At 41.0% G+C, this 15,594-nt stretch overlaps 2 protein-coding genes across 8 annotated transcripts in view; one reads left to right on the top strand and one right to left on the bottom strand.

Annotated features, from left to right (window-relative positions):
- Nucleotides 1–13,845, top strand: part of LOC111244100 (uncharacterized) — a 43,614-nt gene extending 29,769 nt beyond the window's left edge. For 5 of the 6 annotated variants that reach the window (XM_022790750.2, XM_022790751.2, XM_022790752.2 and 2 more), the window contains 12 exons: nt 4,622–4,883; nt 5,042–5,272; nt 5,566–5,824; nt 6,075–6,240; nt 6,422–6,790; nt 8,131–8,480; nt 8,854–9,327; nt 9,679–9,795; nt 10,784–10,991; nt 11,295–11,501; nt 12,110–12,356; nt 12,675–13,845. In XM_022790750.2, the coding sequence (XP_022646485.1) occupies nt 4,861–4,883; nt 5,042–5,272; nt 5,566–5,824; nt 6,075–6,240; nt 6,422–6,790; nt 8,131–8,480; nt 8,854–9,327; nt 9,679–9,795; nt 10,784–10,991; nt 11,295–11,501; nt 12,110–12,356; nt 12,675–12,807 (2,784 nt within the window). In that variant the 5' untranslated portion in view covers nt 4,622–4,860 and the 3' untranslated portion in view covers nt 12,808–13,845. The remainder of the gene's footprint in view (nt 1–4,621; nt 4,884–5,041; nt 5,273–5,565; nt 5,825–6,074; nt 6,241–6,421; nt 6,791–8,130; nt 8,481–8,853; nt 9,328–9,678; nt 9,796–10,783; nt 10,992–11,294; nt 11,502–12,109; nt 12,357–12,674) is intronic. The other variant, XM_086979407.1, reaches the window with a different exon arrangement.
- LOC147757603 (uncharacterized) overlaps nt 1–15,594 on the bottom strand; it is a 76,472-nt gene that overhangs the window by 10,502 nt on the left and 50,376 nt on the right. The gene's annotated exons all lie outside the window — the stretch shown is intronic.

Raw genomic sequence — 15,594 nt, 5'->3', positions numbered from 1 at the left:
TATAGAGACACGTACTGGCCTTTGGGGGCCAGTTGGGGCTGAAGCAGCAGAACGTACTGGGCATGAAAACATTACGGGAATGCAAGCAGATGACTGCAATCGTTGCACTTTTTTTTCCAAGTAAAGTTTTGCACTTAACTTTTTGCTTAGTCCTCTGCTGTCGATTTCTCGTGGACCGAAACTACCAAATCGATTGAGTTGCACTAAGACTGATCAGTGTTCAACTTTTCATCCCAGTTACTGTAATATATGTGCTAGTATTAGCACGGAAACTACGCGTACCGCTTTAAAGTGAAGTCTTCGTCTATACTTGTCTGCGCGTGTAATCCACCGTCATCGAGTGTAGCAGTATCCTTCTTATTTCGCGAAAAAACAAGTGGGTAGTGATTTAAGCCTTGTGAAATAATGAGGGGCTATTAGGAATGACAATTATGAGGGTGGCTTTGTTCTTTGATTCTGCCATTGACTTTTGCTGCATCGGCAACCGCAATCGGGAGCACTTCAATCAATATGGCTGCGAGCAATCGTTTCCATAAGTGTCCTCCAGTCTGTAGGCACGATCGTGCACGCTTCGACGCACGTAAAGGTGCAGGCTAAGAAGAACGCAAAGGCCCTTGAAACCTCTTCTATATTTTAGCCACTATTTCTGTTTCGTTACGGTGTCTGCTCCAGTATGACTGTCGACTGAGTATCATTCAAATCTCTTTTTTGTTTTGATCTTCGGTCAGCTGGATGCGCGGTTTTCTTCCGATCCATCTGGCCCAGCTAAGCCAGATTATTCCTCGAGGACTATTATACGGTTATCAACAAAAGCAGCCACGTTATCCACAAAAATGAGTGTGTATAGTATCACATTATACCATTATACATATATACCTATAGATGGCGGCATTCGTTTCCATGAAGACGCACACATACACAGAAAGAATTTATGCTGGATTATAATAAGAGCTGAATAAACTTCAGTGTAGCATATTACAACTTTATAATTAGGGAGTCCTTCAACTTTCTAAAAATCGCGATTGAAGGTAACGCTGAGTACAGAAATCGATGGCATACGATACTCCAAATGATTTTTAGATGGCGCATGACGCTATAATAGCGTACGCAAAGCTGGGACACAATAGCCGAAAGCCTATACTCACGCCCTTGTACAGCTATTGTTTCAGTAGCGTAGTTTTTGCCCCATCTGCCCAAATTTATGTGACACAACACACACTGCACAAACCTTTTCACTAGTTTTACCGTTCTACGACGTTCCTGCTATTATGACACCGATCGCGTCGCCGAAGATACGAAAGGAGCAGCGTAAAAGACGACGCCTTCACAAACCTCATTAGCCGACGACTGTGTCGTTCAAAAGGCACTAACTGGTTTACATGACCGTTATTTTTTGCCAGGTTTATGGCGTAGATAGCCAGCGTCACATTCGTGAATAAACGGCCAAATGGACGCAGTCACCTAGTTTTGATTTGCTTCTCAGTAAAGGCACGGCACGGCACGGCACGATTCATTCTACCATGCAGATTATACGTGAAGCGCATCCTCATTTAGAATAACCAATTCCCTTTATCAGGCTACAGACAATATCTACACTAAATACTGGGTAGTTTCAATATGCCTAACTGAAAACTAGGACATAACAACTGCTCGCTTCTAGCTGTCGAATCTATCAAATAAAAATGGCTCTAAATCTGTCAAATAGAGCCCATATACAAAAAAACAAAATCTAATTATCTCCGATAAAACGCGTTGATACATATCTGTATAACGTGAAGCCACATATTGTACCTATACTAGTATCACATGTTATTTATACTTCGTATAAAATCTAAAAAAGGACAAATCGATCAACAACGAGAGCAAATTTTTCGTATACCAGTCGGTTTTGAATAGGTGCTCTATTGACGATCATTAATATTCGTTCTGTTCGAAAGGGCAGAGTTAATCAGTTTCGACATGTAACTGACGATTTGTCAAAAACGTCGCATATACAATATATCTCAAATCAAATGAAGAAAAAAGAAGACGCGCATTGAAAGTACGCATCTTCTTATCGATTCCATTATTAGTCAGAAGCAAGAGATACTTGTAACCCCATGGCGGTGGTGTGCCATGTTCACCATCGCATTAACCGCAGGATTGGATTCGTCGCCACTTCATTGGTCTGCTTTCGCTCGCTGCCGACTGATTGTGGCCGCTTCTGCTACTTCGACAGCGTCTCTAAGCGTATTTTCCACCGAATTACTCCTACTATACTCCTACAACGTAATAATGTTTACTACTACAGCTTATTGGGTTCTTCGGCCCATAACTCTGGTTCCATTATCACCGCACCACGCTTGTGATTTTGATGATATCGCGCATCACACACGCCGGCGAAGGGCGACAACGGCGACAGATCAGCCTGCAGACTGGCGTATACGCTTGTTTAACGGCCGGCATGCGGTTCGGCCCTGTCAGCTCGACACAGATGTGACATAGACCGAGACGACCTCGAGAAGCGCCTACGTAAAGTGGCATCAGTAGCGACAATCGTAGCGATCAGTTCAAGGATAACAATGTGGACAAGGACAACGTCAGAAAAACCAACATATTGATAAAGCGTCGTGCAGGACAAATGGCCGCCAGAGGTTTTCATTTTCGTTTGAAAAACGATAGGACATCAGAACCTTGTCTCAAGGCTTTCTCCGAGACATCCTACATCTTAGAACCCGAAGGCGCAAAGAGGCTGCGGAGAGGGGACCTGCAGGCACATATAGTCTAGTATGGGGATGCTTATGGGTTTTTTCTTCGCAGCCACAGCGATAGCTGCAGTTCACAGTAGCTGCAGTTTTACGGTAGATGCTGAAGCCTAGTGAAGCGATTCAAACCCTGTGAAGTGTCAAAAGAATGCGAAAAAAATCAACAATGATTAATGTCGAACGAGACTAGCTTCCTTTTTTGCTTCCCTTGTGTCGAAATAACTCGTCTCCAGGATTTTCAAGCAGTATTGGTATATAATCAATCTGTCGCAACAATGACGCGTTGCAGCGAACTTTAATAATAAAGGTAGTTCCCGTAAAATGTAGAAATTGTATACACGTGTGTCATAAATGAAGCTTGGATATGGTCGTGTTGCTTTCACATGTTGAAGAAGACGATACTGAAACTAATTATTGCAGTGGGAAAAATATAGGGGTAGTATGTGCATTTCGTTGCCTTTTCCGTTGACGTTTTCAGCAAGGGATATTTTTAGTTACGAAACAATGTTATCAAATAAGGGATTCAGCCGCCACGTGGGACCATGAAATGCCCTTGGCTTATAGTGTAGCAGAAATAAATACAGTAACCCCACGTGTTTTAAATGACTGATGGATTCGGACAGGCGTTTGACTGTATCTGTTACCATAGGAATCTTTCGCTTACGATATGGGAAATGCGTTTGCCTGCAAAGCTCAGGGACACATTGTGTCTAGGTTCGAACTCAGTTGTGGGCTGCTTTTTTTTTTTTGTCTTCGAACGAATCAAGTTCCGGGCGTAAAACACGGAATTGTTATAAAAGTGAAGCAACGAAAATGCAGTAATTACAAAGGCCAAAAGGTCATCGATTTGAGATGACATTTGAACTTCGCAATTGAACTTACAGACGGATCGACGCAAAAAAATTTATTCAAGTTAAAAATTCTGCTGTCAACTGTGCGAACATTATGTAAGGCAAATACGACTAGGGCAATTTTCAGATTTCGAGAATTGCTTCAGAGAAAATTTCTGATATCGCCGATTTAATCGACCATATACACTTGTTAGAACCTCGTCAAACTGAAATACGTGTTTTTATAAGGCAAAGCGTGGAATACGTGATAAATTTTTCAAATAGATATTTTCAGTGACGCTTTTCTAAATAGACATTTTTTGAATTTGAAAATTGGTAACTGCAGTATTTAAGTACTGGTATACAGTATTTAAGATTATACCTATAGCTCTATTCTAGTAATGAAAATCGCCTTATGCGGTGCAAAAGTGCTTGTTATGTCTTTATACTTTATATAGTTTGTGTAGTAGGGCTCTAACATATTCGTTTAACTAGGTCTATGAAAAGTGTTTAGTAAGCGAATTGTGTTTATGGGTGCAAGAAGCAATATCACGAACTTTCAATGTGGTCATTCGCTTACTGAAGACAGCGATCTTCTGTGACGAGGTGCAAGTCGTGTGAGATACGGACCATATGCTACATACACCTCATCGGGTTTCCTATTCAGTGTACCTAGAAGGAGCCATAGGAAATTCGTGCGCTACTACAACTTGTGGCTATACCTCAAATGGACGAGGGGGGAAGCGGGGTTGGCATTGCTTTAGAGAGAACACTGAAGTATCCAAAGCTGACATGGCACTCGAGCCTCAAACCGAAAAAGGCTATTATAATACTAACCAAGGTGTCTCCACAAATTGAACAAATCGTTGAACTTTTGTACCCGCTTTGTTAACTTCGCTACGGAAATTGAGGATGCCAATGTTCACTAACAGAATGTCGAATTCGAATTTGTTTCAACTACCGGTTGTTTCAATCTGTTTGTATACTATTTTCTAATTGATGCCAACAGCGATCCTATAACGCAACAATGTCTGTAAATCTGTTTAGTTCTATTTTAGATTTTGCTGACGAAGTTGGGGGTAAAAGCTGTTTTCCTCGCAGCTGCGGGCAGTGTGACCGAGTGAGGTGTCGCCTGCGGCACGAGCCGCTCCTATAAGCTTCACCCACTGGTTCAAGTATCATTTAATTTTTCTAGCTGCGCGTTTCGTATTCGCTCGATTGTGGAATTCTAACTTCAGCTACAGGCTTTACGCCCAACAAACGCCTACGAACTTCCTCGCTCAGCGATGCCCCTACGAGGTGTGAACAGGTATTATTTTATACGAAATCTAAAGTTCAGATTGCTATAGATGAGCTTTTTTTAAACGAACGTGTTTATGATTTTTAATATAAATTTCACCAGTACAGCGTTGGGTGCAAAAGCAAAATTTGTAGCGATCCCACCGTGCCCCATGTGCCCATTTTCAGGACCGTGTCTCCCTCCTCCGCCGGGCGCCTGAGGAGGAGTGACTCGCTTCGTTCGGTTAGCTCGGGCTCAGCCCGCAGCGACGACTCACTGCCGCGCTCGCCCGCAAACGGTGGTCCCAACGATAATCACAACAATAACAACAACAACAAAGGCAAGAGCGTATCGTTTAATAATAACGTGCGAGTGCAGTATCCGCGACGGACCTCACATTCGTTCTCGAAATTCGATTCGTGAGTGTTAGGCTTATTGCCCAGATCTTCTAAATTTACGGTGATAATTATCTTTCACTCTATTTCTCGTATGTTTATAATCGTTAATAAGTACTATCTACAGTTATCGATATCGGTGCATTAAAACTACTATGGAACATCTGACAAACAGACCAATTTTTACTTGTTGGGTAAAGTTTGTTAACAAATACGTAGTTGATAATTATTCGAGTATATATATATATATATATATATATATATATATGTATGTACGAACTGGCGAAAACTTTGTAATAAACATCCCCTCCAAACAGGTTAACGTCTCTGAACGGTCGCCATTCGCCGATCTCGAGCGGTCTGAACGAGATCGATTACAGCAACACGAACGCAAACGGTGGCGGCATTCCGTACGCCTCGTCGCCCCATCATCTGCCCCCGCAATCGCAGAACTATACGTCACAGACTCTGGAGCACCCAAACAAAGGCGGTAACAAGAAGTTCTGGAGCAACGTCTGGAGGAGCCATTCAGTACGAAAATCCGACGATAATTCATCACCAGTCATCAAATATAAGGCTGGTATATGATGTGGATTTTGACAGCGTCGCAAAGTAGCGGCTACATGATATGACATGTATTATATTATGGTTCATCAGTTATTTGTAAACTTCACCTGCAAGAACTGGAACTTCAAGTTTGATATTGCACACTTTACGATAGCTCTATTGAATGCGACGTTTTGGTATCGCTCTACAAAAGCAGTCACTACAGTTAATTAAGTTATATAAGTGTATTTGTACATGCGCTTGTGTGTTTTTGTAACAGGTCAAGCACAGCTCGCCGCTGCTATCGCGAAAATTTGTCGGTAAGAAGCAAGCAGGCTCAGAATCACCTCAGGTACGGCGGAACCACGTTAAAAAGATCGTCAACCTCTTCAACCGGCAGGCGGCTGTCAATAAACAGAAACTAAGGGAAGACCAAGAAACCACAGGTAGATATTCCTTGAATTCTGCTAAGATAGCACCAGAGGATGTTAATGATGAGTTTTTAGATTAAAAAAAAATATACAACTTTCAAGAAGATATATTGTTTGCATTAATTTTTTTTTGCCGTCACATTTTTCTGGCATATAAAGGCATGTGGTCCTGCTATCATGCGATACGTGTCCATAGGTCCCAAAAAAGGTCTGCATGACCTTCAGTCAGCTTCCATGCCCGTTCCGTCGATGCCTCTTTCACGCACTTCGGTTACCCGGAGCAATTCGCCGGCCCCACGACCGTCAGCATCTCCATCGGCGCCGCCCGGAATTGCAAAATCACCCACAATCGCATCGACGACGACGACGACCCATCATGGGCCAACCTCGATTAAACGAACAGTCACTACGACTACATACGAACCACGACCCTACGAATACGTCACGTTTAATAATCCACTCAATTTTCAATCAACCAGTCCCCATACCGATTCATCAGTGAATACCAGCGACAAAGAGAATTCATCGTTTCAGAGCGGGAGCTCGTTCCTCAATAGGGACAGCGGTAAGAGTGCACATGGAATACCTTTCACAAAGATACGAACCATTGCAACGCACCTAATGGAAATAATTTTTATTTACGAATCAGTGAAAACATGACGATGAAAAATACTTTAACTGACCTGTGGTTATTACTCCGAATAATATTCTTTAAATAACATTGAATATATATATATATATATATATATATATATATATATATATATAGAAAGCGATCCATTCAAATTAAGACCTTGGCGGGCCGTTTGTCGTATCGAGCATGCGCTCACGAGATACTGTTGATATCAGATGAAAGTCCTTCTTCTTTTTAATGCATTATTCCCGGACATGAATGAAAAATCATTAATATTTGATTTTTCCGATGCCAAACGAAATCTATCAAAATAAAAAAAAAAAACGTTCGAAAAAGATCGACGATCCACATTATTATAACATTGTGTGCGTTTTCTTTTTTCGAGCTAGATAAGGATAATCAATCAAGTTTATAGCTCATTTTTGATCTATGAAGATTTTAGAAGCAAAAATTAATAAGCGAGGCTATCTATTGCTGATTGGGTCGTCCAGAAGAGTTTAGATTTTTTGGAGTGTTCTAGTGCCCTTTTTTCTACGATTTAAATTTGTTGGTCGTTTCGAGCTCTTGCATTTTGGAGATTGTTAGCCTGTTATCTCCCGAAATTCTGTTTTTGTACGCGGCGTATCTGAGCTCCTCGTTAACAAGCCTACGTTTACTAGTACAGTTTCACGTACAATTACCGTTGAAAATGGCCTTCCAGCACACGCATGTATATATATATATATATATATATATATGTGTGTGTGTTGACCCAATAATGCATGTAGATATTTATAGATCTGTTTTACATCCTAAGAGAGGATGCCGAACAAAGTGCAGGCAGCAGATGATTTAGCCAAAAATAAGCCAAACGAAAATACGCGACAAGGAAAAGGAGACGAATACATTTGTCCAATTTTTTGTTACTACAACTAACAAACATAACCATATTGGCTTTAATAAAAAAACGAAATGTGTGTATCAAAGGGTAGTGAAAGACATCAATGGCCTTCTCTGCAATGACCAAGTTTGTGGAGCTGAGAATCTTGATAAATAGGTAAAATTTAAAAAAATTGTACACCGTAAAGTTTATATAATTTGCTTTTTAAAATTGATTCGAATCTTCAAAACGCATGTTATAACTTGGGATGCAGCTGAACGAATGCGAGCTTATTAAAGCTACTCTTTATATAGCATGATAATTATAGTATCCTTGGTAGACGGAAAGTCGTTAAACATATCGATATATATTAATGTACTATATATGTAATGCAATCAATATTGCCTCTTAGGTATTAGTCTTGCGGCGTCACCTATTCGTTCAACTTCACCTGGCCCTTTTATCTCCACGGTAACCCTTAACCACTCGCCAACAACTCCACGAGATCAGCGAGAACCACTCCTTTCGTCAACAGGCCAAAGAGACCCCTCCGAACTTCGTCACGAGTTCCGTTGGGTGCCGCCTTTTGAAGACGGGGGTCATCTTGGAGGTCCGTCAAGCGATGATTCTTTATACTCTGATAGTATGCCGCCCCAGAGGCCATTGAGAAATAAGCCGTCATCGGCTCTTAATATACCGCCATCATCCCAAGTGCAACATCCTCCTCCGCCCATGAAGGACGTCGCCGTTCAAGTTAACCAGGTAATATAGCCGAGAAGACAATGTGTTCCAAATGAGATATATTAAACCTCCACCAATTTGTAGAAAGCAAATCGGTTCACGGAAGCTTTTCGTACGCATACATATGGTATTCAACCCTATACCTCTCGGATTATCACTGTCATCATATTTTAGCATAGGGGTAAATATATTTCTAAAGGTCTTTAACGCGGGATTTAGATTTAATAACCTTGGTTGACGTTAGTAATTGTAAATATTGAAAAATTAATTTGCTAGGACGTCAAGTTCGCCAGAGTACCAAGGAACATTTTTCGAACTTGTCTCATTACTTACTAATTTTGCTTTATTTATCGATTTATTTCGATTACTTTTGCTTTTTCGCCTGTTCTCATAGATAAAACCGGGGAACCTCACACCCGTTGAAGAACTGCCACCACGTATCTACGCCCCGCTTTATAGCCAGGTAAACAAAGCTCTAAAGAAGACAAACTCCAGTCCGCCTCCGCCTCCCCCGCCGCCCACAAGCTCAATGCCGCTGCCTCAACGCTGGTCATCACATTCGCAATTGGTGAACTCATCTGCCTCGCCCGGTTGGGGCTCGGGTCACGACATGCGTGATCATAGTTCCAACCATTGCGATTCGCAGTCTCCGCAGTGGAGACGCTATCGATCAGGCAGTCCCCCCTCTCGCTACGGGGACAACTCTCTCTGTACACCGATGGGACTCGGCTACGAACATACCTCAATGAGTTCGCCACTACACAGTCCCGTAAATCGATATTCCGACCTGGAGCACGGTAATATCCACCAGTCAGATTTTGGTCTGTCGGATGCCGAAAGCGCGCCCAGCAGATCTCGAACGCCTCAGGTGAGTGACCCCTTTCTTCGACCCCAATAAAATGTGAGTGCCTGTTACTCTCAGTACGACTGGGGCTTTTAGAATCACCTATGGAGAAATATTTGCCCTCGTAATCCTCCGTTGGCAAGTGGACATAGGTGACAAAGTGATACGCTATACCTTTAGCGAGGTTATTGGTGTTGAAAAGTTCTGCGAATGCCAAAGGGACCTGAATACTAGGTAGCTTATATGATAGTCGGACTAATGCTTAAGTTCATTCGAACATAGTCGTGTAAGTTACCGATATATGTTGTACTGGAAAGATAAATACAAGATGAACTGTGAAGCGTTATGTTAGCAGTAAGTACTTTCTGTCGACAGTCGCACGTGAAGACGTCCAGTCGGAGCTTTGGCTTCAACATCGGCACGAAGAAGAAGGTAAAAAGCAAAAAGAGCAAGACCACTCAGGAGTCTGACTCTTCATCAACGTCCTCACAGGTTATTGTCTATTTTTTTTAAATTTCTATAAATCTTTCGCTTTTAAATTAAATAAATACAAAAAAAAACAGACTCAATGCGTACAAGTAAAAAGCTATGAAATTTTACAGTGTGAGAGGGATTTGAGCAACTAGTTTACTTGCAAAGAAGGGTACGCTGCAGGATTTCAATGTTTATAAAATGTAAGAAAATGTTGTTATATTATGTTTTTATCGTGCCTATCAGCGTTCGAGCTGTGCATTCGAAACAATGACAATCGAGAGATATTCCCGTTTGCTAAACACAAGGATCTTCTGTGTAAAAGAAAGCATAAATAATAACATTTTGTAATTGTTATTTTACCGAAAGAAGTTCTCATTTTTATTTTTCTCACATGTGATAACAACAAACAACAAAAGATTGACACCAGCAGGCGTTTCGGCCAGTATTGGCAAATAGTTTTTATAAAGTAATCAATTTCGCAGATTTTTCATAATACTTCTATTGAAATCGATTTCGATCACATAAATTTTGACCGAGACCACAGGCGGAGAAAAGCGAAGAGTAATATAAAAAAAAAAAACTGGTCGAATTCAAGTGAGACGTATTGTTTTTTTTTTTTTTGTTATATACTGACACAGCTTCCGTTTAGGGAGAACAGCTTTGTCACGCGAACAGTCAGCGAGTTAATGGGCTTTAGATTATAAAAAAAACATAAGTCGAGCTCAGTTCAACCCTAACTTTTTAAACGATCGCGAGGATCCTACGAAGTAATGCAATGAATCAAAATACTACAGCAGCAAGAAAAACACCTGTATCCGCTCGTTATAATTTATTATTATAGATAACTTAATCAAACTCGCAAAATGTTGTATATCGAATAACAATATTGCTATGAAATGAATCTTATTTACATGTAATACCTAGCTTATTGGCCATGCTTGTTCATATTAAATCGAAGTAAAATGAAGTTGTCTGGTTCTCACTCCAGTGTCCTTTCTGCTTGTAGGGCGTGTCTGGAGATCGTAGCCAGAGCATGCTGCGTCAAACTATGGCCCCGCGTAGCTTGGCCAATCCAAGGGGAGTTCGCACGCAACATTACAATTCTTTGCTGGACCTTAGTCCTGCCTATGGCCGCTCTCATTACCCGACCTATGAGGACGAATATGGTCCTGCTCCTAAACCGCCTCACACATACTCCTGGACCCTTAGCTTAGGTAATGAAACTACTCGGCAGCAGCTTTCCGTATGAATCGGCACTATATCTAAATTTTAAATACCGCGACTTTATACAACGTTTGATTTAATACAATGTATGCTAAAGGAACTAGCAAAATGTTACTTGTTGTGAAGGGAGCATTTCATTGTTGAAGGTTTGTTCGTCTGTATAATGGAATTTGTTTGTACAGCCATACGAGGGATGTAGTTGTTCCGGCATTATACATACATTAGGCTAAAATCTCTACATGGTACTGTATAGCCATTCACGATTAAGAAATGCCCTCCAACAATTTAAACAGGACGAGTCCCAAAATCGAAGAGGTCCATAGATGGCAGCAGTACAGCAACCGGTCCAATTTCTTCGACACAGACGCCACTTGCTCAGGCGGCACGGAAGGCTTACTCTGACGCACCTTCATCAATTGATGAAGATCACCCTTCGCATTTCTCACAAGGGCCCCGTCGAGGAGGACTCGCCGCGGCCTTTCACCACAGAAACACACGAGGTAATTGATTCTATTACGACAGACACACGTGCGAAAAGCAGTATCAAATGCTATAGAAAATAGCCTGTTTAGTAGAAAGACTTTGTCCATTTCAATACATACAATGAACTCTATCTAGTTCAACTATTTTGCAGATCACGGTTTAATGGTCTAATTCAATTTTCAGTTAAGCATCGTCACGTGCGTTATTGCCAGATAGGCCATAGCAGTACCCTTATTCACTATTTTTAATATCAATAGGACCGTATCACTAGGAAAAAGGATAGCCCATTGTAATGATGATCCCCATATCCCCAGTTTTACGTAGTAAACGGTTTTGTCGATTGCTTAGTAATTATATCAATCGAATTATGGAAAATGACTAAATTATACATGCAGCATTTTGTTTATTAACACCTGTAAAATGCTAGGAAATATCGCATTTGTTAAACATTGTCACAACTAACATTTAATGAGTACTAATAAACTCATATGTAGTATTATCAAGCATCTCAATGCTTTTATTAGCTTCGTAAGCTATCGTATAGCAAGTACTACCGAGCAATGTCGCTAAAATCGGCTCGGTCGACCTCGGTTCTTCATCGTACCATTTCGTTTGTATACGGCAGGTGAGGCTTTTAACAGCGGCGCTTCATCTTGCGGATCAGTAACAGCGTCCGAGGCGGCGGGTGTAAGAGAGCCAATCATAATGTATATTCCTGGTGTTCAAAGGGCCAAGGCGCCTCCCGATGCCGCCGTCAACCGGGGTAATTCGCTTCTCCAACAACAGTCGCCAGAAGGACGCAATAGTCCCCATTACAACGGCGCGCAGCATGGCTCCTGCGCCACTCTGGGCCGAAAGGAACACAAGTCACGGTAATCTAAAGGGGACCTTTATGTTATAGGACTGTTATTCTTGCTTGGTTCGTTTTTTTAGATCGAGGCATTTTGCTATAGTAGTTATTGAATGATTCGTCATCGTTTCTCATTTGCGAAAATGTTTGCTAAGGCTGTACGTTAGCTTAAGTTAACATAGTCTGCTGATGAATGAGACGACGAGATCATGCGTAAAGCACACACCATTAGGCAATCAGACAGACTAGTTTCAACATTGTACGCCGTACAAGTTTCGAACGGTTAAAATAACAAGTTTGTAACAACTTTCATCTGCGTACGTTTTCTATATCGTTTTAGATTCACCAAACAAGAAACCAAGAATGGAGGCGGTAAAAACGACCGTTATAAAAAGAATAAAGATCGAGAGCTTGAGCATCACACCGCCGTTCAGCGATCGAAATCAATTCCCCGAAATGCGCGCTTCCTCTAAGAATCTTGTCCCTAGGCCGTGCTTAGCTTGTTACGTTAAATGAAATGGTTATATACTGAACAGCAAAAAGTATCTTATATATATATGTTACTAAAAAGGAGCGGTGTCAGCAAAAAAGATATGTTAAAAGAGAACAATTGACCACTCCTATATAATGATGGTGGTAGTCCTAGAAGTGGTAGCAGATCGGCGGGCAATATTCTGCTTACCGTTATATGGTAAGTAGCCTCTCACTGAACGAGGGTCAAAACCCACAAATATTTGAAAACGACTTTTTTGACTATTGGCCATTTGAAACATAGTCTAACTCTCTCGATGTAAATACGTCACTAATTAAATGGTTGTTCAAACAGTCAGCGGCGGAGATTTACTTCATCCAACCTTTCACTCGCCTTCTTTCAACGTAAAAAATAATAAATAATAATAATACGTAATAAAACATATATACATAATGACGTTGACGGCTTGCTAATCCCTCTCGACTTGGCAATTGAGGAACTGGTCAGAATATACGAAATACAGATGCCCAACAACAAACCCGATGACCCAGCAGTGCTGTTTCCGATACAACTGTGTGACTTTTCAGCGTTGTAGTCGTACTGGCAGATACATCAATACGTAAACGCGAATGCAACGAAGAAACAAGTACACAAAGAAAAACCGCAATTGAGAATAGCAACGCTGATAACGAGGATAATGAAGAATACTTTGTCAGGAAAGTGTTGTACAATGGGGCGAAAAGGATTCAAATCCTTGTTCTCCCATTGGTATCTATGAGCCGATATGCGGTGGTAAAAGCCCGCAAAGCTAGCCTATAGATAAAAAAAAAAAAGAAGATAATGAAATACCGTTCTATTCTGGCACAAGTACCAATTGTAGACACGTACGTACACATGATTATGAACGAAATAAGTGGGCAAATGCAAAAGTAAATAATCTTTTCTTCTTTTTGCTAGAGGCTTTCTTTTTGGATCCTTTTTGGAGGGAGAGAACTGGCGCCATTATAAACATCATTAAAATAAATTCATTGATTCTAAAGCGGCATGTTTTCTACTTTGCTGAAGATATATATACCAATTATAATTATTACAAACCAATTATATAATCATTACAAAATAACTAATATCTAATCGTTAGCCAGCATTTTTAGTCTATTCCGTGCGTGGGGAGTGCCATATATATATTCGACGTTAACAGCGTATCTTGAAATAGGTCGCAATAGAAGTATTTCCGAAGTTGACCAGAAAGTAAGCTGGCTTGGGCAAGTCCAGATCCGCCGTGCGAAGCGGTGACGTCCATTTCGGTACATCAGAAACAAAACATAAAGAGAGATTTGGCTAAAATGTTGTTTAGGTCTATTAGTAATGCTAACATGAAATGACCAGGTTTGTCATTTATTTCGAAGTAATATCAAACATATACCGAACCATGGCCCAAGCGGATAAAGGGGTCCAGGGTTTAGTGGGTGAGAGTCCCACAGTACCGGACTTAGAGCAGTCTTGGCCTGCCTATGCCCGGTCTGCATAATGCATTTGCCCTTAAAAAAAATAAAAAAAAAAAAAAGGTTTGTCATTTATCGCTCGTAGGACAGATATCGATCCTTTTTGTCTCTTTGCTTCTACTTGAAGAGAGGCTGCGCAGGAAATCAGAGTTACTAAGAAACATTTGAATAGCCGAAAAAACATTTTTAAGATAGTGCTATGTGTTCTCACGCCACTGTTTTATCGTTAAACGAAGGGGGACTAGTCTGACACTAGCATCTGCTTATTTAATTAACCAATTTCAGCAACAGTGTAGTATAATTTTTCCCCAGAATGATGATGCGAAGACTATAAGCACAGAAACTCGTGTTCATAAGGGAGATTCTGTACCAGGGCGAGACTAGGGGGGTGCTTTTACGTTAAACGTTAGTACCACGCCTTAGTCGTAATGTTCAAAAAACCACTGCCCACAAAATATATATATCTGTTGAAGTGATCAGAACATACTTATGTTATTGCTGTCAGTAATCCTGTTGTTATTGGTACTTTGAAAAAACCGCTTTTTCAGTTGTCGGATAGAGGAGCGCACCTCTGATCCGTAAAATTGCGAAAGCCACCGAAGACAGCGCAGGGAAGCAAACCAGAAGAAGTCAGTACGCAGCTAACAACGGCGAGATACAAAACAATTAGAAAAAAAACAGGCAGACGCACGTCAACGATGTTTACAAAATTTACTCATTACATGTGTAAGCAAATCAGACAGTCAGCATTTATTCTTCTGAGACTTGAAGCGTAAATTAGTTGCCACCTCCGTAAGGCATTTTTGATGAAAACACAAAGTCGAGTCAATATATATATATACTTCCATGAAGCTCGTCATGTCACTATTGAGGCCATGGTAGCTAGCTTTTGCACCCACCTGCTTAGCATATGCCCTTATACTAAAAGGGCCGAGATTCTCTGCGTTCCACGCTGCGCTTAACATCTAGTAACGAGCCCGCCATTGTTTGGCTTCAATAAACCCTAGAACGCCAAGTAATGTGTTAGTTTATAATGTTTTCCTAGGATATTAAAGCCAATCGGTCTGCACTCGAAGCGCGTCCGCCAAATTAGTGATCGTACCGAACCAAGTAATGGCGAAAATGATGTAAGGTGCTACATTGGAAAAGGACTTATCGATAGACTCGGCAGTTATGATGAAGCGGCTTCTCAGGTCGGCCATTTTGCTGGCTAGGACAATAATATTTCCTTATTATCCTATTCTTATCCTATTATATAAAATACCACGAATGCAATTCAAATGGCT

Source organism: Varroa destructor, unplaced genomic scaffold (genome assembly GCF_002443255.2).
Source record: "Varroa destructor unplaced genomic scaffold, Vdes_3.0 BEIS01000002.1, whole genome shotgun sequence".
Taxonomy (NCBI): domain Eukaryota; kingdom Metazoa; phylum Arthropoda; class Arachnida; order Mesostigmata; family Varroidae; genus Varroa; species Varroa destructor.
This window is presented reverse-complemented; position numbering and strand designations above follow the sequence as displayed.